Raw genomic sequence first — 22349 nt, 5'->3', positions numbered from 1 at the left:
TTCATATTTTTTGTGAAATCTATGTATCTGTGAGTTACCCTGAGTCTGCTGGTACCTCCCTCTCGCCTGCAGATGGTCTGAAATCAGGGGTTTTCAAATATCAATCCTCAGATGTTGTTGCACTACAACTCTCATCACCCCCAGTCACAACGGCCTTCAGCCCCTGTGGCTGGGGATGATGGGAGTTCTAGCCCAACATTATCTGGAAAACCAACTTTAAGAACCCCTAGTATATATCATGAGGGTGATGTTATGGCTGCAGTTCTATGCAGCCATAACTGGGAGTAAGATCAGTGGGACTTGGTTCTCCATAAACATGCAGAGAATCAGGAATCCACCACAATGGTGGATTCGATGTAACTTTTGCATCCTGATCTTCAAGGATGTTTGGAGGAGCCAAACTTGATTGCTCTCATATTACAAAAGAAAATTTGAGGAAAGTGGTTAATACTACTTCAGCATCGTGAACTAAACACATTTACAAGCCCCATTTTTTCCAGTGGAAATGTGCCAAAGATTAATTTGGAAAATGTATATCCTTACCAAATGTTTGGAGTTGTGTTTTTTGTTTTTTGTTTAACAAATAGCATATTCTTTATTCAAGATGTAGAAACAGGGCAAGACTGTACATTTACTGCAAAAAAACAAAAAACCAGAACTGGCACAAATATTGCCAAATGTGCAACACATTTATTCTAAATTAAACTGCCATTAAATAACAGCAATAGACGAGAACATAAAAACTACATCATTACATTCTAATTCATTTCCACTTTTATCAATACAAATTCTAAAGGTGCAGTTCTAACACTGAAATGAAAAGAGCAATGATTGACTGTAGATATTTACATTGGCATATCTGCTTGCAGTATTGTCATCATGATACTGCACTAGCAAATCTGTTGGCGACACCCTTTTTGGAGTATTTATGTACGAGTGCAGCATTTTATTGGAAATGAGAATGATTTAATCCTATAAAGTGCCTCAAGATATACTACAGAATACTGATTACCCCCTAAGATAGGCATTTGTTCAATCTAATCAGAGCCTGCAACAAACACTGAAAGCAGAAACCCAAAACAGCCTATAACACCTGATCATTTCATTACAGTTCAAAACACTTGCAAGAAAGCCCTATTGATTGCAAACCCACTTACTTCCAAAACATATACTTACAGTAGGACTGTACTTTAGTCAGTCCAATGCACTGTAAAGTGAACAGATGCTCAAAAGATCTTATCCTGCAATATCCTAGATGTCTAGGCTGGTGATATTGGATCAGAAAGGCACACGCTCAACCCTTCCACTATGACATTTTCACAAATACTAACTATAATCTGTGGGTATGTTCACAAGTTTGAGGTAATTAGGCATATCACTCAAGCAACCTCCCCTGATAATGTTCATGGCTGAAGCCTCTTTGAGCCCTGTGGGATCACTAGGTCTTGTAGATTTTAATGGAAAGAAACCACTCATAAAAATCTATAATAAATAAATCATATAAACAATTGTAGGTAATTAGCAACTCATATCACATACCTGTAGTATCTTAGCAAAAACTATTCTAGTTTTTGATACTTAAAGATGTCCTGTTCACTGCAGAGAAGTATGGTGCTGTGTGTTCATAAAGCCTTTTTAGTAAAGAAGGGGGTGGAAACCCTCTCACCAATACATTTTGAAATTGCATATTCTATATGTCAGATTACTTTATGCTTAGGATAAAATCCTTTTTAGTGGTGCTATATAGGCCAAATTGAGAATAGGTTTGAATATAATAAAAAACATCTAGTTATCTTCAGAGACCTAGGTCAGTTTGTTAAATCATAATAAAAAAAGTTATATATAAGTGTCAATTCAAAATACAAAAGTGTTTTATGAAATACAAACAGTATGTAAAAATATGGGGGGGAAAGTTAAATACCATTCCAATCTGATTTTTTTCCTGAAAAAGTTTATAGTGCATCAGGTGAGCAGCTACATGATGCACCCTGAGAGCAGTGACTTCTGCCCAATCAGAACCATGTGTATGTCAGTGCCTGACCTCCCATGGTCCTTCAGGTGTCTGTGCTGAATTGCCCACACCCATATTCTGTTTATATGCAACGGTGACCTGAGAGAATCGTACAAAATTTATATATTGTGTATATGTACACATGCTGTATTTATTAAACACAAGTTGTAGGTGGTATATTGGTCCAGCAGAAAAAAAATCCTGAACAGCATACCACCTTTATTAGGACCAATTTTCTAAAAGTCACAAACTAGTGACCCACCTATTGAGTTCATTGTAACTCTTCTTCAGGAGGGATGTTAAACAAAACAATAAAATCCCAGAGGCAGACAGAGAGAAAAACAGATGTTGCTGGCCTAGATGACAACCCCCAACCCCCAGTTTGTCATAGTCTTAAAATGGAATGGAGGAAAAGTTGCACAGATGTGCAGAGTAATCCTATGCATGTTTAGTCAGAAGTAAGTGTTCAGCAGGGATTACAAACAGGCAAGTGTGCACAGGATGACAGTCTTAGACCAGGGTTCTCAATCTTGGGTCCCCAGATGTTGCACTCCCATCATCCACAGCCACAACATCCGAGGACCAAAAGTTGAGAACTCCTGGGTTAGATCATAGTTGGTGCAAAAAAGGTATTCAGTTGTGCCAAAGCCTACCGAGGCAAAGAAGCAATGACCACTCTCCCTTTTAAAATATAAGTGCCAAGAATTATTCTGATCAGTTTTCTGCTAATCAGAACACACAGGGCCCTTCTAAGAGCAAAACCGAGCAAAACCTTCCTCTTATACATTGTATACACAGACACAGCCATGTGAACGCATAGCACTGGGAAGACTGCCCACGATTTCCCATTTGTTACATTCAGGGTCATATTTCTCAATATTCTGCAAATACGACCCTTTAGAAGAGGAATAGCCCCCAGTTATATAGATGCATCCATTCATGACAACTGCACCACACTCCATTCTCCTTTCCATCATATCAGCTTTCTGTTTCCATTCATCTTGCTCTGGATCATAGCAATCTGTGATTGTAGTCTGTCCACCCACAAGATAGAGTTTATTTTCTAACGCAATTGAACACAGTCCATATTCTGTAAAGGAGAACATAGAAACACTTAAACATTTAACGCCATTTGAAAACACAAAACACAGCAGGCCTGGCAGTTGAGGCCCATGATTCAAAACTACTGATATAGTTTGTCTATGATGGCTAATAACAATTCAAAAACTTCAGGAGTTTTTGAACTGTACTTTGGATTGCAAGGGTATTCGATATAGATTTTTCTAGACTGAGGCAAGGGAGATTAACTCATGAACTGTATATTTTAGTTTCCAGAAAAAGGAGTACATTTCTATGAACAGAAAGCTGTGTTTGACTCAGTTATTGCAATGTGGAGTTGCATCCTACTGTCAGATTTTGAAAATGCACGTTTCTCTCTTAGTTTGTCTATTTATATCCCTACTTATAGTCCATTTCTTTATTGGGTAGTTAAGATACTTGAGGCATTTTTTGTCTTCAGCTGACACCCTTTCCCCGAGTACTGTAATTCCTCAACCTCTTCTGTTCTAGAGCTGTTGTCGCATAGTCCAATTGACTTCAGCTGAGTAAGTGATTGAAGAAATGCCATGACTTAAAACACAATGTTCTAACAGCTGTCATCTTTTTCTGTATAGGTTGATCAAGGATAACTGCCTCCTCCCAGTAGTATCCAGGGGTTATAATGTAGCTCCATCCCCTCGCCTGCTGTCACGCCCTTCCATCCGCTGTTTTGGAAGGTAAATACACGAAGATCCCATTTAGGGAAGGGCTTTGCCCCTGTGCCTCTGGGGAGGTGGAAATTACTGAACACGTACTCTTGTCTTGCCCGTTTTGTAAAGATAGCCGGGAGAAGCTCATACTTCCTCTACTTTGCAACTACGCTGGCCATTCCAATCAAGTCTACAGTAAGATGCTGCTCTCAGATGAAAAGCAAACCTTCACATACAATGTCGCTAGGTTCTGTGCGGCAGCGTGCAAGATCCGTCGGACCTTGACTGCCAGCCCATAACCCATGGTTTAACTACTGACCAATTTATTCTAACATGTTCTTTTAAAATACTTTTACTATATTAGTTGCTTTTAACTTATAGTTAGATATGTACTTATATATTTAACTATGTTTTATCTCCTTTTTACTAGTCATCCCGTTAGAGTAGTATCTCCCTATAAACCAATTTTATATATAGATTGCACTAAATTGCTTATATGTTAGTAGTTTTATCAGATTTATTAGTCTTATCAGTTGTCTTCCCTTATTTTTAGCTATCCTGTTTTTACCCTTTAGCATATCCTATAGCTTATTTTAAATATTTTATACTTCTTAGACATTTTTATATTCACTGATAGTTGTATGTTGTATGACCATCAACCTATGATGGTCTCTGACCATAATTAAGCTGATTGATTGATTGATGTAGCTCCATCATAATGATGGATTATAACATAGCTCCATTGTAATAGTTATAGGTAGTCATGTCATCCACAAGACATACGATATCGTTTAAGGATGAATAAACTACTTGACTGCGATCACTTTTTATTAGTTAGCACAGATTTCTCTTCTATCAGAAATGTTCACCTCTTATAATCAGAAATGCCTTTTCAAAGAAGGTAGCCTTGCTCTGGTGCTGGAAGCAGGCCCAAGCCTGCAATAAGGCTAGGGAGGAGCAGCCAGAGGCAGTCCAATACATGTTGCTACCTGAGAGAAAGGACCATACAAGACCCCCCTGCATAGTACTGATGCAGGTAGGTGCCTCCTGTTGAGCAGGTGGTCCACCCTTGAAGAGCATCTGGAGCTACATTTGGTACAAGGGCTGCAGCCTGGCTGAACGGGTTGTAGGTTGGGAGTTCATCACCCCAAACCTGCAGGATCTGCATTGGTTACCTATTTGTTTCTAGGCCCAATTCAAAGTGCTTGTTTAAGTTTTTAAGGCCCTATTAGATGGTGTGGGACCTGGATACTCTAAGGAACACCTGCTCCCATATGTGCCACCCTGTTTGCTTTGCTCATCAGTGAAAGCCATGCTGTAAGTACCCATGCTGTCTATGGCAGGCATCTACTAGGAGTAAGGCCTTCTCAGTGGTAGCACCAAAATTGTGAAGTGTATTTCCATTAGAATCTCATTCAGCCCCTACATTGCACTCCTTCAGGTGCCAGCTTAAGACCAGACCTTGCTTACTGGCATACGAGGATGGCTAGGTTGTGCTGTATGGGAAAGTATAGGTTGTGCTGTATGTCAATCAAAAGGAGGCTGTTTGGTTATTATAAGCTGATTGACAGGCTTTTCTTCTGTCTTACTGCCTAATTTGTTTTCATTTAGGGTGTTTTTTTTAATATTCTGTGATCTTGATGGGTTTTTATCATTGTGTACATTTTAACTGCATATTTGTGTGCTATTAGCTGCCTTGGATTGGTGCCAAGAAAGGAGGGTTATCAGGGCCGGCCATCCATTAGGCAAACAAGACAGTCAGGACACCAAGTGGGGAGGGCGTCGATGGCCTGGGTCATGTGCCACTCACGTGGGCATGCACATGTATCTCCCATTGGAGGGAGCGGGAAGGCAACCGAATGGGCATTCCTAATCCCTGTTGCCTGCCTGCCCACTTGCTCTTCTTGGCACCTCCACCTGCTGCTCCTGCTTCTGGGCAGCTGGCCAGCCACGGCACATTATAATCACGTTTCTGCATCGCATGACAACATTATTACAATGCGCCACAGTTTCGACTGCCCAGAAACAGCTGGCAGCAGCACGAGTGGCAAACTGAGGCAGCAAGGAGAGCAAGTGGGCGGCTGGGCAGGTCATGGGGACCACCAGCCCAACAGAAGGCACTTGCCTGCATGGGCAAAGGGGGCAGGGTGGGGTGCCAAAGACAGGCTGTGCCTTGGGTGCCACCAATCTTTGGGCCAGCACTGTGCGATAAAACTTTATATAAATAAATGTTGAGGCATATGTGGCAGAGCTGGACCACTCTGCCCTGCATATACTGTATCACACAGGAAACAACTAGCATTTTCCTTTGCAGAGAAGACAGGGGTTTGTGCCACAACACCTAAAATGCTCAGTTATACTCAGGCAGGCTGATCCTATCACTTGAAATGAAACTTATCTTCTTAAAAGAGAAGTGCCTTTCGAGCCATATTAGTTACTAGTATGTTCAGAGGCTGTTTTTGGGGTGTCATCTGACAGCAAGTGGCTGATAGAGTGGACACCAAGCAAAGGTGTCACAGTCTATTTGGCTGCCATTGCCTTGAGCAGTACTAATATAACAGGCAGCCAAGTGCTAGGAAGGACTTAGACCACCTCCCCCCACCCCACCCCGCAACAAGCATTGAATTCTGAGGCTGATGGATGAATTTTCACAAACACTTTATAAAGTATCGCAACAGGTCATGAGCTTTTCACCCATGTGGGTATAAATCAATTTCAGAGGTTTTTTGATATAAGAAAAAAAGACAAGTTGCTGCTTCTAGTATGTTATTCACATTGCTAAGTAGTTTACCTGGATGCGGACTGGTGGTGATTACTCTCCATTCATTAATATCAGAGCGATAGCTTTGAACTTGGTCATAAGTGCAACTTCCCCGGTAACCATAGTGACCTCCAGTCACATAGATGACTTCATTCAAGACGCAAGCGGTGGCATTTCCAACCCCTATTTGGCAATACTGAATTTGTAAAAGGTTTTCAAAATTAAGCCGAATTCATAATTATTTCCACAAATAAATTCAAATCTCTCTCTCTCTCTCTCTCTCTCTCTCTCTCTCTCTCTCTCTCTCTCACACACACACACACACACACACACACACGCAGCATAACTAATATAAATAGCCTGGTAACCTCTGGGCTTGACTACTGTAATGCCCTCTACCTGGGGCTGCCTTTGTACGTAATCCGGAAACTACAATTGGTGCAGAATGCGGCAGCCAGACTGGTCTCTGAGATAACCTGAAGAGACCATATAACACCAACCTTAAAAAAACTACACTGGCTGCCAATATGCAGCTAATAAGTGCTAATTACTACCTATAAAACCGTTAATGGCTTGGGTCCAGGGTATGTAAGAAAGTGCCATCTTTGTCATAAACCCTCTTGCTTATTAAAATAATCTGGGGAGATCCAGTTACAGCTACCACTGGCTCATTTGGTGGCTACTCAGACTGGGCCTTCTCTGTGACTGTCCTGAGGCTCTGGAATGTACTCCCTGTTAAAACCAGAACTTCTCCATCTCTGGCTGTTTTTCAAAAGGCCCTTAAGATGCACCTGTTTTCTCAGGCTTTTAATACATTTAATTGGTTTTATATAATAAAATTGCTTTAATCATGCTATCCTCTTTTATATTTGCTGTATTTTAACTTATGTACACTGCCAAGGGATACAAATGTCAGGCAGTATAGAAATGGGAGGAGAGCTGGTCTTGTAGCAGCAAGATGAATTGTTCCCTTTGTTAAGCAGGTCCTGCCCTGGTTTGCATTTGAATGGGAGACTACATGTGAGCACTGTAAGATACTCCCCTTTAAGTTGGGGTTGCTCTAGGAAGAGCATCTAGGTTCCAAGTTCCTTCCCTGGCATCTCCAAGATAGGACTGCAAGAGAGACTCCTGTCTGTAACCTTGGAGAAATCACAACCAGTCTGTGTAGACAATACGGAGCTAGATGGACCAATGGTCTGACTCAGTATAAAACAGCTTATTTATTTATTGTTCAATTTTTATACCACCTTTCATAATGAAGCTCAAGGCAGTTTACAAAAGTTAAAATACAATAAGATTCTGTAAAAGTTACATTTAAAACCTTATATTAGTTAAACATTAAAACCATAAAACACTAAGAAACAATTAAAAAGAAACAGAAGCAAGAAAGCTGAGAAACCTGGCAGCCTTTAGGAGGTAAAAGCCTATATTAATAAAAAAGTATTTAGTTTTTTTAAAAGCAACCACAGCTGTCACAGAGTGAACATTCACTGGGAGAGCATTCCAGAGTCTGGGGGCAATGACAGAGAAGGCCCTGTCCCATGTACATGACAATCTAGCCTGTCTCAACGTCGGCACACAGAGGAAAGGCCCACCTGATGATGATCTTGTTGGGCAGGCAGAAACCCATGGAAGCAGGCAGTCCTTCAAGTATCCAGGGCCCAAACCAGTAAGGGTTTTAAAAGATCATAATCAGCACCTTCAATTGGATCTGGAAATAGATTAGCAACCAGTGCATCTCTTTCAGAATAGGTATAATATGCTCTGAGTGAGCAGTTCCAGAAAGAACACTGGCAGCTGCATGCTACACCAACTGAAGTTTCCAAATAATCTTCAATGGCAGCCCTACGTAGAGCACATTGCAGTAATCCAGCTGCAACATGACCAAGGCATGGGTAACCATGGTCAGATCTGCCTTCTTGAGAAAGGGCCACAACTGGCACACCAGCCAAAGCTGTACAAAGGCACCCTGGTCACCGCCTTCACCTGAGCATACAAAAGCAGAGCTGGGTCAAGAAACACTTCCAAGCTGCGCACATGCTCTTTCAAGTACAACCCCATCCAGAGCTGATTGAATCACCCTATCCTGAATAGCTTTCCTATTGACCAACAGCACCTGTCTTGTCTGGATTCAGCTTCAGTTTGCTAGCCCACATCCAACCCATCACCGCCTCCAGTTCAGTACATCTACTTCTTCCCTAGGATCTGATGTCAGAGAAAGGTAGAGCCGAGTGTCATCTGCATATTGATGACACTTCAGTCCAAACCTCTTGATGGAATCTCCCAGTGGTTTCATGTAGATGTTAAACACTATGGGGAACAATACTGAGCCTTGCGGGACCCCACAGGCCAGAGGCCAAGAGGTCAAGCAGAAGTACTCCAGCACCACCTTATAGAACCTCCCCCACCCCAAGAAAGGACCAGAACCAGTCCAATGCACCACCCCCAGTTCCTATACCTGAGAGATGCTCCAGAAGGATACCATGATCAATAATATCAAACACCGCTGAGAGATTCAGTAGAACCAACATGGATGCACTTCCCCTGTCTAGTTCCCATTGTAGGTCATCCACCAGGGTGACCAAGGCAGTTTCCGTCCCAAACTCAGGGCAAAAGCCAGATTGAAAAGGGTCTAGATAATCTCTATCATCCAAGACCCTTTGCAGCTACACAGACACACTCTATCACTTTGTTTATAAAAGGAATATTTGAACCAGGGGTAATTATCCAAGTTGATAGAATCAAGGGAGGGCTTTTTTAGTTATGGTCTTACCACCGCCTGCTTGAGGCTCAATGGCATCTTGCCCTCCCTTAGTGAAGCATTAATAATTGGCTCCAACCATCTACCTGTCCCTTCCCTGGCAGATTTTACTGTTAAAACTATACATTGTTTTAAAAAATAAATTCATAACATATATTGAAGACAGCCTGCCATATCAATGTACTGTAGAGTACATTTAGACAAACTTTTCTATTTCATGTTGAAACTTCTGTTCATTTGTCTAATATTTGCATTTGATTATACAGCTTGTTTTTCAGTGTCCAAAGAAACAAAGTAGGTATGCCAATATCTTTTGTTGACCAATGGTTAAAATATGCAAATTGGTAATCTTCATTTTACATATGTTAAGGCAGAAAATACAAATGCTGCAAGTAACTGAATGTTCTCTCCACCAGGTCTCTCCTGTTCTCAAGCACAAATATGGAATAACATTCCAAACATTTAGAGAAATGTGATAATTATTGAAAAGTCATGTTTTATTATTACATTATTTGTTTAATACAGTTTATTCATAATCATTATTATTATGAATGCACATAGAAGCATAGCTTAAGCAATGGATATTAGTGAGAGTTTTGAACATGAATTTCATATTAATACTAAAACATAACTTTTCAACATACTTTCTAATTTGTACATTAATTTTTTCAACTGACAATAATAGCATTACCAGTACTTGTTCAAGCCATTGCATCTTATGCATTTCATTGGAGGAATAGAAGATTATCATGTCATGATCTGACTGCCTTTTGAAGCCTGAACAAAATCACTGTACACAATAGGAAACAAAACTTAGTTTGTCATAATATATTGTTTCCTAACATTTTGAAGGACAAGTGAAAAACATTCATACCATAAGCATGCAATATGTCACTTACCTTTAATCATGTTTGCAATAGGGACCCACTTCTCTTTTAAAGGATCATAGAATTCTGCTTCTTCAGCTGGAGCCCCTTTTCTGTAACCTCCTAAGGCATAGATACAGCCCCCCAAGGTAACTGCACAGTGGTAGTACCTTGCATTAAGCATAGGGCATCCTTCAGTCCATTCATCAGCTTCACAGTTGTATATCCACATTATATCAAGAGCTTCTATGTTGTCGGTTCTGTAACCCCCTGTCACATAAATCTTGGGTCCCAAACTGGTGACTGCATAGCTTTCCCGCGCATGATCTGGCATATCTGCACCCTGGATCCAAGCACCAGTTATTGGATCCCATACATGCACCTCAGATAAAGGATGCCAATAATATCCTCCAATCACATACATAACAGCTGTAGATCTTGTCAAAACTGCTTTTGGCTTGGGGCTTAGGGCACTGTGTATTAGAGACCTGATCTTGTTTTCATTTAACCGACATTTCTTGTGTAAGCTTAGGGCTGACCTCAAATATAATTCATCTAAATCTGTTTTGAGACAACTCAGCAGGTCATAGATGTACTCTGCTCTGTTGTCCACATCATAGGCTACCCATTTAATAATGGGCTCTATTGCTGCTGCTTCTTTCCAAATGCCAAGATTCTTTCTGGAGAGAATAAACTGGAGTTTCTCATTGCTGATTTCCAGAAATTCTTCCTGTCTCCAGACGTCTTCAAATCTAGATAGCAGAATCCTTCTAGATTCCTTTTCTAGCTCTGCACAGACATGGTATTCTGCAAAGGAGTGCATCCCTAGGCAGTTGTCAATATCTAAGTGCCTCACCAGAAACTGCTCACAGGCTTTCTTTACCGAGGTAAACTGAAGAAGATCTGCAGCTTGAAGGAGGCTTTGAACATTTCTCTTTGTTATCTGGATTTCTGATGTGTATGTATAAATCACCAGCGATTCCAGTATCGTGGGACTGAGTCCAGAAAGTGTGATCTGGTTCTTCGACTTCTCTTTCATGTCAGAAGTGAACATGGCCTTGAAATAATTGCTGCAAGCAGCTAGTGCAGCTTTGTGACAATGAAAAATCACACCAGAAGCACACTGAAGAGTAATATCCGTGAATAAACCATCAAGGTAGAATGTTCTGAATGCATTCAAGAACCCCACAGGATGAGAAAGGTCTTTAAATGTATAGGTATATTCCTCCTGGCCAGTTAGTGCCATCCCTGCAACAAAATGTCAGAAAAGTTAAGGCAGTTAGGTTCATGCAGTCTGCTCCTATGAGGCTCACTGAGTTCAGTTACTCTTCTTCCCAGATAAGTGTGTCTGGGATGGCAGGCTCTCTTTTAAACCGTTTAATTTTTCAGGTAAAAGAATAACAATAACAAAATTAAACTGAAGTAAATACATCAAGCAGAGAAAGGCAAAGCCACAAATAAAAGTATATCCTTAAATGAGCAAGTTACTTAACAAGAGGGAAATAACCCTCTCCCTAACCCCTCCCCTTCTTGTGAGATCAAATCACAAGATCTTTGGTAGAACAGAGGAGGGGTTTACCATTGCCTCCTCCCACACAGTATGAGATGATGCCTTTCAGCATCTTCCTATATCACTGCTGCCCAATATAGTACCAGCGGGGATACGAACCGGCAAACTTCTGCTTGTTAGTCAAGCATTTCCCTGCTGTGCCACTTAAGGGTACTAGGCCTAAAATAAACCATATATTGTTTTAATGTAGTATTACATCACTTTTCAGCAAAAAGTTATGAACATGGTTTAAGCAGCAAAAGAGACAGAAAGTTGTTCCCTGTCCCAAATGGATTCGCTATTTTGAAAACTGCCAGCATAAGTAAACTGGCTTATTAGATGATCCCTAAGCAATAAAAACCATGCCATATTCTTGATAAAGGTTTGTACCTGCCTAAAGGAGGCAGTATACTGCCGATATAAGGCCTCTACTGAAGAGAGAATGTGCTTGAAGCAGGGTGGGGGGACCTTCCAAATATAATTAATTCCATGGAAACAACATCCTTAACAGGGGTGAATCTAGAATTGGGTGGATGTGTTCAAAGAACACTGCTGCCCAAGAAGAGTGCCCCTGGGAAGGCTAAGCTGTGCATCTCCTGGCACATACAGAAGTGCACCTAGGCAATTTTGAAGCCTGGACCTATGGGCCTTTCCTACCGGCCCACCACACCTTGCAGTTTGTTTACTGTGATGTTTACCCCCACTCCCACCACAAGATAAGCTGCAATTAGGAATGTGCCCAAACGTTCAAGCACTTTGAGGAAAATACAAAAGGGGACTTTAAGGAAAAGGAGAGCAGGTGCTTACCTGCTTTCTGCCACCCCTTCCAGCTTCCTGCTGGGGCAGTGTGGGACCCAAAGAAACCCTGTTGCTGACCAAGCAAATGGTGCCAGCACATGCACAGATGCCATGTGTGTGCTGACGGCACTATTTCTTACACCAGAACATGTTCAGGGAAAGCGGGGATTTTTTATTTATTTTTTAGAAGAAATTCTGAATAAGATACTTCCCACTGACCTGCATGTACCATATTTAGCATGACCAGTGCCAGTCATGCTGAATTGTGCTCTGTCTGCTGCAGTGGGCCCAGGCTGAGCCTGAGGGCCTCCCCAAATGTCCCACCAAGGGCCAGGATGGCCGCACTGCCAGCCCATGCCAGGTGGCAAGCATGCGACTCTGAGAGAAGCTGCAGCCCACTTGGTCTCCTGTTGTGCATGGCTGGGGTTGAAGGGCTGAGGGCCTGCCTGCAGCCAGCCCAAAGCCGCCTGCTCCTCAGTGCCAGTGGCTAAGGCAATGGGCCTGGGCTGGGCCTGGAGCAAGCGAGCCACTTCCCTGCACCTGTGCAGTGTGACATCATGAGCACATGACATAATGTGTTCGCAATGTTTTCGTTGCAGTGCATAGGCATGAGGAAGCAGCTTGCCTGCTCCAGGCCTGGCCAGGCCCAATGCTTTAGCTGGTGGTGCCGCTGAGGCAGGCAGTTGCAGGCTGGCTGCAGGCAGGCCCGCTTGGTCCTCACGGCCTCTCCAACCACACACAACAGGAGATCAGCCGGGATGGCCACAGCCACCCTCAGAGTCATGCGCTCGGCTGCACAGGCCAGTGGCGTGGCCACCCTCAACCTCCAGTGGAACATACCCCCCCCCCAGTGTTGAGAACCAGACTTCCACCCAGAAGTCCAGTCCAAAGGGTGCCTCTGGGTACCTTTGGGGGAGGGGCAGAGGGCAGGACCAAACCTTTCAAAAGCATGTCGCCATCTTGCCCACTGAACAGCTGATTTGCTGTTCAGTGGCTACCATGTGTCTTGAACTGAGGAGGGAGTGTTTTGCACTGAATGCTGCATGAATATTGGCTATTGGTGGTGGTGGTGGGGCATTCCTTTCCTACCTACCATTAAGAGAAGATGTTTACATGACATCCTCCAATCATCATCTTACCTGTTGGACACATACCCTAACCCAAAGTTACTTCTCTCTTCTTCCCCATTCCAGTTTGAGGGCTCAGAACATACCAAGGCGTGTCTCCTAAATTAATCAATTCAGTCCTTCTGTCTGCTGCATGTTTTTCTGAATATCAAGCACCCAAACTCTGTTGTTCCTTATCTACCCTTAATTTCAACTATGTCACAAGCTCAACGGGCGGAAGAAGGTGCGGGCAGGTGGGAGAAAATGGCAACAATGATGATGGGGAGGGCAGGTGGGAGGGGTTGGAAATGGCAGCAGGGAGAATTAGAAAGTGCCAGCCATGCTGTCTATTGGGGAGGGAAAGCAGACTGGGAGGGAAAGAAGGGACCGGGACTGAAGAGGGGGAATGGAGATGGGGAGGAGAGACAGGGAAAACTAGGGGCGCAGATGCTCTGCGCCGTATCAGCTAGTATATATTAAAGCAGTGTCACACCAATATATGATGTTTTAAGCGTTAGCTTCAGTACATTTCATTCTCCCTGGAAATTTCCCCATAATATTAATATTTCAATCCTGTACTCCAATTCAGTACTAGTGATGGGTTTTCTACAGGGTTTTCTGGTCCTTTGATCAGTGGAGTAAGACTCTTACTGGTCATTACTCAAGGACTCCCTATAGGGCAACAATATATTGCATCAATATATTGCACCCTGCTAACTTGGCAAAGAGGCACCTTTTACCGTGGTGATTCTCTTTATTTAGCAGGGGGAGAGTAACTGGCCCTGTCCACCCCCCAGCACAGTACTTCCAGTGACTGTTGCTAGTGTGTATCTTGTGTTTCTTTTAGATTGTGAGCCCTTTGGGAACAGGGATCCATCTTATTTATTTATTATTTCTCTATGTAAACCGCCCTGAGCCATTTTTGGAAGGGCGGTATAGAAATTGAATTATTATTATTATTATTATTATTATTATTATTATTATTATTATTAGAGCATTAGTCCATCCAACTCTGTATTGTTGACAATGAGTGACAGTATTATTATTTATTTGATTTGTATACTGCCCTTCCAAAATGGCTCAGGGAGGTTTACAATTAAAACAAACCACTAAAACAGTAAAGAGCTAAAACAAATTTTAAAACAACATAATTAATTTTAAAACATTTTAACAATTAAACAATTAGTGATTAAAAACCCCGAAATTGGGTTTTTAATTTTAAAATAAACCAGATATTAAAACCCCCAAAATTTAGGAAGCTGAGAACGTTTGGGCCAAAAGATGGGTTTTCAGGTGTTCTTTGAAAATTGCCAGAGATGGGGAGGATCGTATCTCAGCAGGGAGCGCATTCCACAATCTCAGGGCAGTGACCGAGAAGGCCCATCTCTATGTAGCCACCAAATGAGTTGGTGGTAACTGGAGACGGACCTCCTCAGATAACCTCAGTGGGTGGTGGGGCTCATAATGAAGAAGACGCTCTCTTAGATACCCAGGGCCTAAGCCATTTAGGGCTTTGTAACTAGCACTTTGTATTTTGTCTGGAAACCTATAGGCAGCCAGTGTAACTCCATCAGTAAAAGAGTAACATGATCTCTCTGAGATGACCCAGAGACCAATCTGGCTGCCGTGTTCTGAACCAACTGAAGTTTCCAGACTACATACAAAGGCAGCCCCACATATTATTATTATTTTTTGTTTACATAGTCAGACAGGTGTTATTGACTGGTTTGTTTTATCCAGACATCTAGTCCTTCCCAAGGACTTGGGATGACTGAATTTTATTATCAATGTTCTTGCTGTTATTATAGATATCGTCACAGAATATAGGCTGTTCCCAGTAAAGCTGCTTTTTGTAATTGGCTGATGGTGATTTCTGTGGCCCCTATGGTGTTGAGGTGCTCTTCAAGTTGTTTTGGAATTGCACCTAGGGTGCCAATTACCACTGGGATTATTTTGGTCTTTTTCTGCCACAGCCTTTCAATTTCAATTTGTAGTTGTTTGTATTTTGTGATTTTTTCTATTTCTTTTTCTTCTATTCTGCTATCCCCTGGTATTGCTATGTCAATTATTTTAACTTGTTTTTCTTTCTTCTCGACTATAGTTATATCTGGTGTATTGTGTGGCAGATGTTTGTCTGTTTGTAGTCGGAAGTCCCATAATATTTTTGCATCTTCATTTTCTATAACTTTTTCAGTTTTATGGTCCCACCAATGTTTGGCTACAGGTAGCTTGTGTTTTTTGCAGGTGTTCCAGTGTATCATCCCTGCTACCTTGTCATGCCTTTGTTTGTAGTCAGTCTGTGCTATCTTTTTACAACAGCTGATTAGGTGGTCCACTGTTTCATCTGCTTCTTTACAAAGGCTGCACTTGCTGTTTGTTGTTGATTTTTCTACTTTGGCTCTTATTGCATTTGTTTTTAGCAATAGCAATAGCAATAGCACTTACATTTATATACCGCTCTATAGCCGGAGCTCTCTAAGCGGTTTACAATGATTTAGCATATTGCCCCCTACATTCTGGGTACTCATTTTACCGACCTCGGAAGGATGGAAGGCTGAGTCAACCTTGAGCCCTTTGGTCAGGATCGAACTTGCAACCTTCTGGTTACAGGGCGGCAGTTTTACCACTGCGCCACCAGGGGCTCATTGTGGTTGGGGGCTCATGCGCCACCAGGGGCTCATGGTTCTTAGTGCCTGTTCTTGTGCAGCCAGTATTAAACCCTCTGTTTCTTTCTTCAAGTTGCCATTCTTAAGCCATTGCCAGGTCTTGGTGATGTATGATTTTCCAGTTATTTTGTACAAATATCGACCATGCAGGGGCTTATTTTTCCATTTTTCTGCTCGGTTCTTGACTTGTTCTTTCTTGTAGGCCTGCTTGGTTTCATTGGTGTTGAATAGTTTCTCGTTATTGACCATTTGAAGTGCATCTTCTTCACTGTCCTTGATATATTCTTCAGGGCCTCTTTTCTCCTCTACTGTTTGATGGACTTGCAGCATTCCTCTTCCACCTGAGCTGCGAGGGAGGTATAGCCTATCTACATCACCGCGAAGGTACAGAGCATGATTGATGGTCATTATTTTCCTGGTCTTACGATCTAGCGTCTCTAGCTCTGCCTGGGTCCAGTCTAATATTCCTGCAGTGTATCTGATAACAGGTATAGCCCAGGTGTTTATGGTGTTCCCACCATTGAGTTTGGACTTGAGGATTTTTCTAACTCTCCTGATGTATTCACTTCCAATTTTTCTTTTAACTTCAGTGTGTGCAATGTTATCAGCCTGGAGAATGCCCAAGTATCTGTAATGTTCTTTCTTTTGCAGGTTCTTGATGTTGCTTCCATTGGGCAGTTCTGTTCCTTCTGATTTTCTTATTTTCCCTCTGTTCATTATTAATGCAGCACACTTGTCTAGTCCAAACTCCATTGCTATATCGCTACTGAATATACGGACAGTGTTTAGCAGTGATTTGATTTCTGATTGGAACTTTCCATACAACTTCAGATCGTCCATGTACAGCAGATGGTTTATTTTACTTGATGTTTCAGATGTTTGGTATCAGAGGCCAATCAGCAGCTGGTCTTTTGTGCCTCTTGTGTTCGGACAATTTCCTTTCTGTTCAACTGGAAGCTGTTTGTTAGTTAATAAGTGCTGCATTACTTCATCTGCTATTATTCCAGTTAATAATTTGAACAGGGTTGGCAGGCATTTTATAGGTCTATAATTACTTGGAACTGCACCTTTTGCTGGGTCTTTCATTATGAGATGAGTTTTCCCAGTTGTTAGCCATTGTTCAATATCACCTCCTTGCAAAATGTGATTGAACTGTTTTGATAGTTGTTTATGAAGGCTTGTTAGGTGTTTAAGCCAAAAGCCATGCAGTCATCATTGCCTGGTGCAGTCCAATTTTTAATTTTCTTTGCTTTTTCACTTATTAATTCTGGTGTTATTATTAGATCTTGCATTTGTTGGTTACATTTTCCGACCTCTTTCACTCAGCCTGCTTTTTTATTATAATCTATTGGATTGTCCCATAATTTCCCCCAGAATTGCACTGTATCTTCTTTGTTTGGTGTTTCTATGTTTCTTGCAGTTTCTCCTTCTATTATTATTATTAATAATAATAATTCAATTTCTATACCACCCTTCCAAAAATGGCTGAAGGCGGTTTACACAGAGAAATAATAAATAAATCAGAATCAAGCTTTATTACTGTCAGAGACCAGCATAAAATTACACATTAAATGAAGGTAATACTGGAGAAAATTTACATGTTGATAGAGGTGATTGCAAATATGATGATAGCTGTTGTAAAAAGGCTAACATTTAAAATAATTACAATTTAAAAAGACAAGCTACTAAAAAGAAACAAGCTACTTAGAAACTAAAACCGCTAAACATACTTTTTCATAATAAAATGCACAGAAAAGATTGAAGGGGAATTTAAATAGTAGTAGTAATATAGCTGAAAATGATTTCAATAAATAAATAAAGATGGATCCCTGTCTCCAAAGAGCTCACAATCTAAAAAGAAACATAAGAGAGACACCAGCAATAGTCACTGGAAGTACTGTGCTGGGGGTGGATAGGGCCTACATAATGTGATTTTTACTTTTAACATGCTTCAGTTATTAACACCAACATCAGCACATGATAAAGACTTGTGCGCAGCCAGCAAAATTCTGCTCAGGAAATATTAGACTGAATTCTCAACCTTTCTTCCAGAACAGTTAGTATCATTTAGAAATTTTGCAAAAGCACAAATTGAAAGAGTGGCAGCTATAAAGGAAGTAGTTGAATTGCTAGTGATTTTCTATCATGATCTCTGCTGCAGTTTCCCTGAAGTCTGTGAGGTGTACATGTTCCTCCAGGTCATACCAGTGGCAGTGTCTTCAGCAGAGAGATTTTCCCCCAAATTGAAACATTTTTAAAACTATCCAAGAAGTATTATGTCGCAAGATGAACTTGCTCTGTTGTCCCCTGAAAAAGTGTGCTAGGAAGGTGGATATTCAAGAGATTATAAATATCTTTGCAGAAATAAAGGCTTGTTGTCATAGTTCTGGTACCATAGATGCAATTTTTACAGTTTTGGGGAGGACATGAAAATGGAAGTGGTGTTTCACCTGGATCAGTTACTGAGATTGTCTGTCACTGTCTGGAAGAGATCCTCTCTTCCACAGGTAGTGAAAGAAGCATCCTCATGGGAACTGTCTGTCTGCTAGTTTTGAGGATGGGAGAAAAAGTCTTTCCAACATTGTTAACTGCTATTTGGTATCTTATTCTATTCCACTCCATGCTTTGCCTCTTTCTGTTTTTATATTAAAAAAGGAAGAAGTGTTGCTTCTATTTTAAAAACTGGAGCAGTTTTAAAGGAAGAGTTCCTAATTTTGTTAAGTTGTATTTCTCTAATGAATACTGCTGTCAACTCTTTAATTCCTGTCAGCGACCCATAGCCTGGTTTATAATAAATCCTTAGGATATTGTATAATGTAGTCTGAGAACCTTTATCCTCTCTATTTATAAATTGTGTTTTGGCTTTCAACATGTTCTTACAGTTCTTTTGCAGCAAAGACACACAGAAGTCTTGCATGATCTTGCCCACTTGGTGGGCCTCCCAAGAGTACTGTAAGTCTGTGTCAGTCAGTGCTGCTGCCTGGATCTCCCAGGCAGTAGAAGTGACAGACTGCTTGCTGCCTATTACCCTGGGAGCAGGAGGGAAATGGAGAAAAAGCACCTTCAAAAAAATTTGGTGGCATCATATTTGCCAGCAAAAAAAGAAGGTTTGTTGGGTTTTTTTGCTAAGTTCAATGCTTGCACATGGGCCTCTTCAGAACTTGCTATGCAACTGATCCTTAGTCCTTCTGACTTAAAGTCTGTATTTACAGTGTAGTGATACATCTTCTAATTCAGGATTGCAGTCCTGAAGCCTCATGCCGTTTTACTCAGAAGCAAGTCCCACTGAGTTCAAAGGGCCTTGCTCCTAGCTAAGTGTGAATAAGATCACAGACTTAATATTTTTGTCAGAATACACCAGGCATCTTCCAGACTCAGTCATGAGTATTTCCCTTTGAAATCAATATTAAAATATTTTGACTGGATGCATATATTCCTAGGTCAAGGAAGGATCAGAGTTAAGGTATTAAAAGCCATTCACAGGCATAACAACTCACCATTCCATCTCACACAGATTAACCCAGACTATGGTATGCCAGGAACACAGCAATCATCTGGGTTCTGCAGCACACTATATGTGCACCTAGTGCACTGTCTTATACCAAATCAAACCACTAGCCCATTAGATCAGTATTGTCCACCTTGACTGGTAGCAGTTACCCAGGATTTCAGACAGGGATCTTTCCTAGACTCAAGCGGAGATACTAGGGATGACTAACCCATCATATCAATTTCAATAGTGCTTTATTGTAATTAACTTAGTCTGGATCCAAGCTACCCATAATTTGAAAGGTGATATATCTCCTAGTGTAAAGAAGGTCCAAATATGTGTAGTTTCATGGTTAGAAATTCAGTTATAGGAAGAAAAACATCTCTGTGTTGCTTATTTAAATTATTATTTTTTCATTGCCAAAATATTCTATTTGCTTAAACTGCATAAAAACTATTTTAATCATTGCACTTCAATTCTTCCTTCAGGGACCATAAAATGATAAATTCCAGTTGCCTTTTCAGACATTGACAAGGCTGGGATTATTACTGAATTTAATAACCATATGTCTTAAGTATCATATGTTCTCAGACCACTCTCCGAGTAACATCTCTCTCTTACATGAAAAATATTTATTTAAATATAAATACAGCTACAAGGAGAAAGAGAAAGGAATCTCACCACCAGGGGTGATATAAGTAACTTAATTAACCTAACAATTTTTCGATTTGAGGCATCTTATAATCAATCAAACACACAGGGGATTTGAAAAAGGCACTGTATAAAATGTATTAATCCAATCACAAACATCAAATACACTACTCCACAATCTTTTACTCAGCGTTGATGCCCTGGATGCGGAACAAAGAATGTGTAGCATTTACTATTCATTTCTGAGTTGTAGTTTGTGAACAAAGCAGTACCATGGACAGGTCAGCGTGGATACAGCGTGAAGAGCAAACAAGCAGACACTTGCCAAGTGGTGGTGGCCTTTGTTCTGGGGCGCTCTCCTGAGAGGTTACATTCTGGAACAACGAAACGCCTGAAGAAACAGAGCCTGGGCTGGGAGCCTTTTAAAAGCCCGCCCAGGAGACGAAGTATGGAGCTCTGCCCTCCCGCCGCCTGGCCATCGCCAGGTGTAGCAGCAGCAACCCCGAGACAACACCAGCCCCGCCCCAGGGACAGACAACGCGGCCGCCGCCGCCAACCAGCCCTCCTCCTCCTCCTCACTCGCGACCTCCGTCCCCAGAGGCGGCAGCTGCTGCAGCAGAGCCCTCCAGGTCGCTAAAGACCCACCTGTTCTCCCCGGATACGCGGCCAGGTAGGCGCCAGACCCGGGCGGCGGCTGGACCAACGAGGGAAGAAGGCGGCGGCGGGCCAGCTTTTAAACACGAAAACAAAGGAAGGTGGGTGGTCCTTAGCCCCGCAAGGCAAGGGCGGCGAGGAAAAAAGCCGCCCCCCTCTGCCCCACAGATGGTTGTCACCGGCTGGGATTGGGCGTGGGGCATTGTGGGGACGCCTTCCCGCTCGGCGACGGCAGCTGCTGCTGTTGCTCGGTGTGTGGAGCCAGCCCGCTCTCTTCTCAGGCTGGCGGCGGTGGCGGCGTCGTGTCCCACCCTCTCTGGCCTGGGTCGTGCCTGGGGAATCGGAGCGGCAGGAGGGAGCTCGCTCCCTGACAGGCAAGGAGCAGGAGAGCCCCTTTCACCTCCTCCTCTCCTCCTCCTGCCCTGCCTTCTTCCTCCCCAGGCCGGCCAGCGGGCGGCTCAGCAATCCTGGTTCTCCCGCTCCCTCCCTCCATCAGCCCGGCGGCGGCTGCTGCTACCTTGCCTCTCTCAGGACCGAGCCGAGGCCACCCACCAAGCCGGCGGGAGAGAGTTCAGGTTCAAGCGCCCGCAAGAGCAGGTGACAAACTTACTTGGCCTGCCGCCTTGCTGCGCGCCGCTCGGCGTGGTTGGTCGCCTCTTGCGGCTTAGCCGGGCAGCCGGATCCAATGGCAAAGCGTCTTCCTTCCCTCTTCAGCCAAAGCGGGGGAAGGAGGAGGCACGAACCAGAGCAGACCCGCGGCTACTGGCGGCGGCAGCAGCAAGCCCTCTCTGCCTTCCTCGGGCAGCTCCCCCTTGACCATCTTTGGGAAGGAGAAAAAATAGAGGCTTGTTGTTTGCTTGTCAGCTGTAAGCGATTGAGAGAGCAGATGGGACGGCTGGGCTGGGCGGCACCACCTCCTGTTTTGGTGTCCCAGCGGGCTGCTCGCCGTCCCGCTCTGCTCCCAAGAAGGTCATCGCCAGCTACGGGCTGCTGAGCCCTCGCCCCCCCCCCCCCCACCCCCGCCCCGCGCCTAAAGGAAGCTCGCGCCTGCTCCCGGGAGAGCGGCGTCTGCCTCAGAAGGACGCTCTTTCTACTTTCCAGGCTGGCTGGGGTTTGTTAGACGCTTGCTGACGGCGCTGGACAGCACACCTGAACTTTTCCTTTTCCCTGCAGGAGTAAGCCAAAAAACAACAACAAACAAACAAAAGCGGGAGGGGGGACGCAGGGATTCTTATGGGGGTCATCTGCTCAGCAGAGATTGTTCTTGCTTCCTGTGACAGTTGGCAGT

At 42.8% G+C, this 22349-nt stretch overlaps 1 protein-coding gene across 14 annotated transcripts; it reads right to left on the bottom strand.

Moving 5' to 3' along the window:
* Positions 1 to 670: 670 nt before the first annotated feature.
* KLHL23 (kelch like family member 23) lies at positions 671 to 22349 on the bottom strand. 14 transcript variants are annotated; one of them, XM_053265223.1, is made up of 6 exons: positions 21672 to 22066; positions 21053 to 21137; positions 20680 to 20826; positions 10181 to 11395; positions 6551 to 6703; positions 671 to 3101 (listed from the first exon to the last, which is right to left on the bottom strand). In XM_053265223.1, the coding sequence occupies exons 4-6, from the start codon at positions 11391 to 11393 to the stop codon at positions 2791 to 2793; spliced, it is 1677 nt and encodes a 558-aa protein (XP_053121198.1). In that variant the 5' UTR covers positions 11394 to 11395; positions 20680 to 20826; positions 21053 to 21137; positions 21672 to 22066; the 3' UTR covers positions 671 to 2790. The 14 variants fall into 14 exon arrangements, with proteins under 14 accessions (XP_053121198.1, XP_053121207.1, XP_053121182.1 ...); XM_053265232.1 differs by having other exon boundaries at positions 20680 to 20798; XM_053265207.1 differs by having other exon boundaries at positions 20680 to 20781.

Source organism: Hemicordylus capensis, chromosome 1 (assembly GCF_027244095.1).
Source record: "Hemicordylus capensis ecotype Gifberg chromosome 1, rHemCap1.1.pri, whole genome shotgun sequence".
NCBI classification, from domain to species: domain Eukaryota; kingdom Metazoa; phylum Chordata; class Lepidosauria; order Squamata; family Cordylidae; genus Hemicordylus; species Hemicordylus capensis.
The sequence above is the reverse complement of the archived record's forward strand: the minus strand, read 5'-3'. Positions and strand labels throughout refer to the sequence as shown.

Coding starts and splice junctions, on each gene's coding strand:
- KLHL23 (XM_053265239.1), bottom strand. CDS start 11,393: ATGGCACTAACTGGCCAGGAGGAATATACCTATACATTTAAAGACCTT. Junction 6,704..10,180: donor TATTGCAAACATGATTAAAG/GTAAGTGACATA, acceptor ATTGCCAAATAG/GGGTTGGAAATGCCACCGCT. Junction 3,102..6,550: donor CACCACCAGTCCGCATCCAG/GTAAACTACTTA, acceptor TCTCCTTTACAG/AATATGGACTGTGTTCAATT.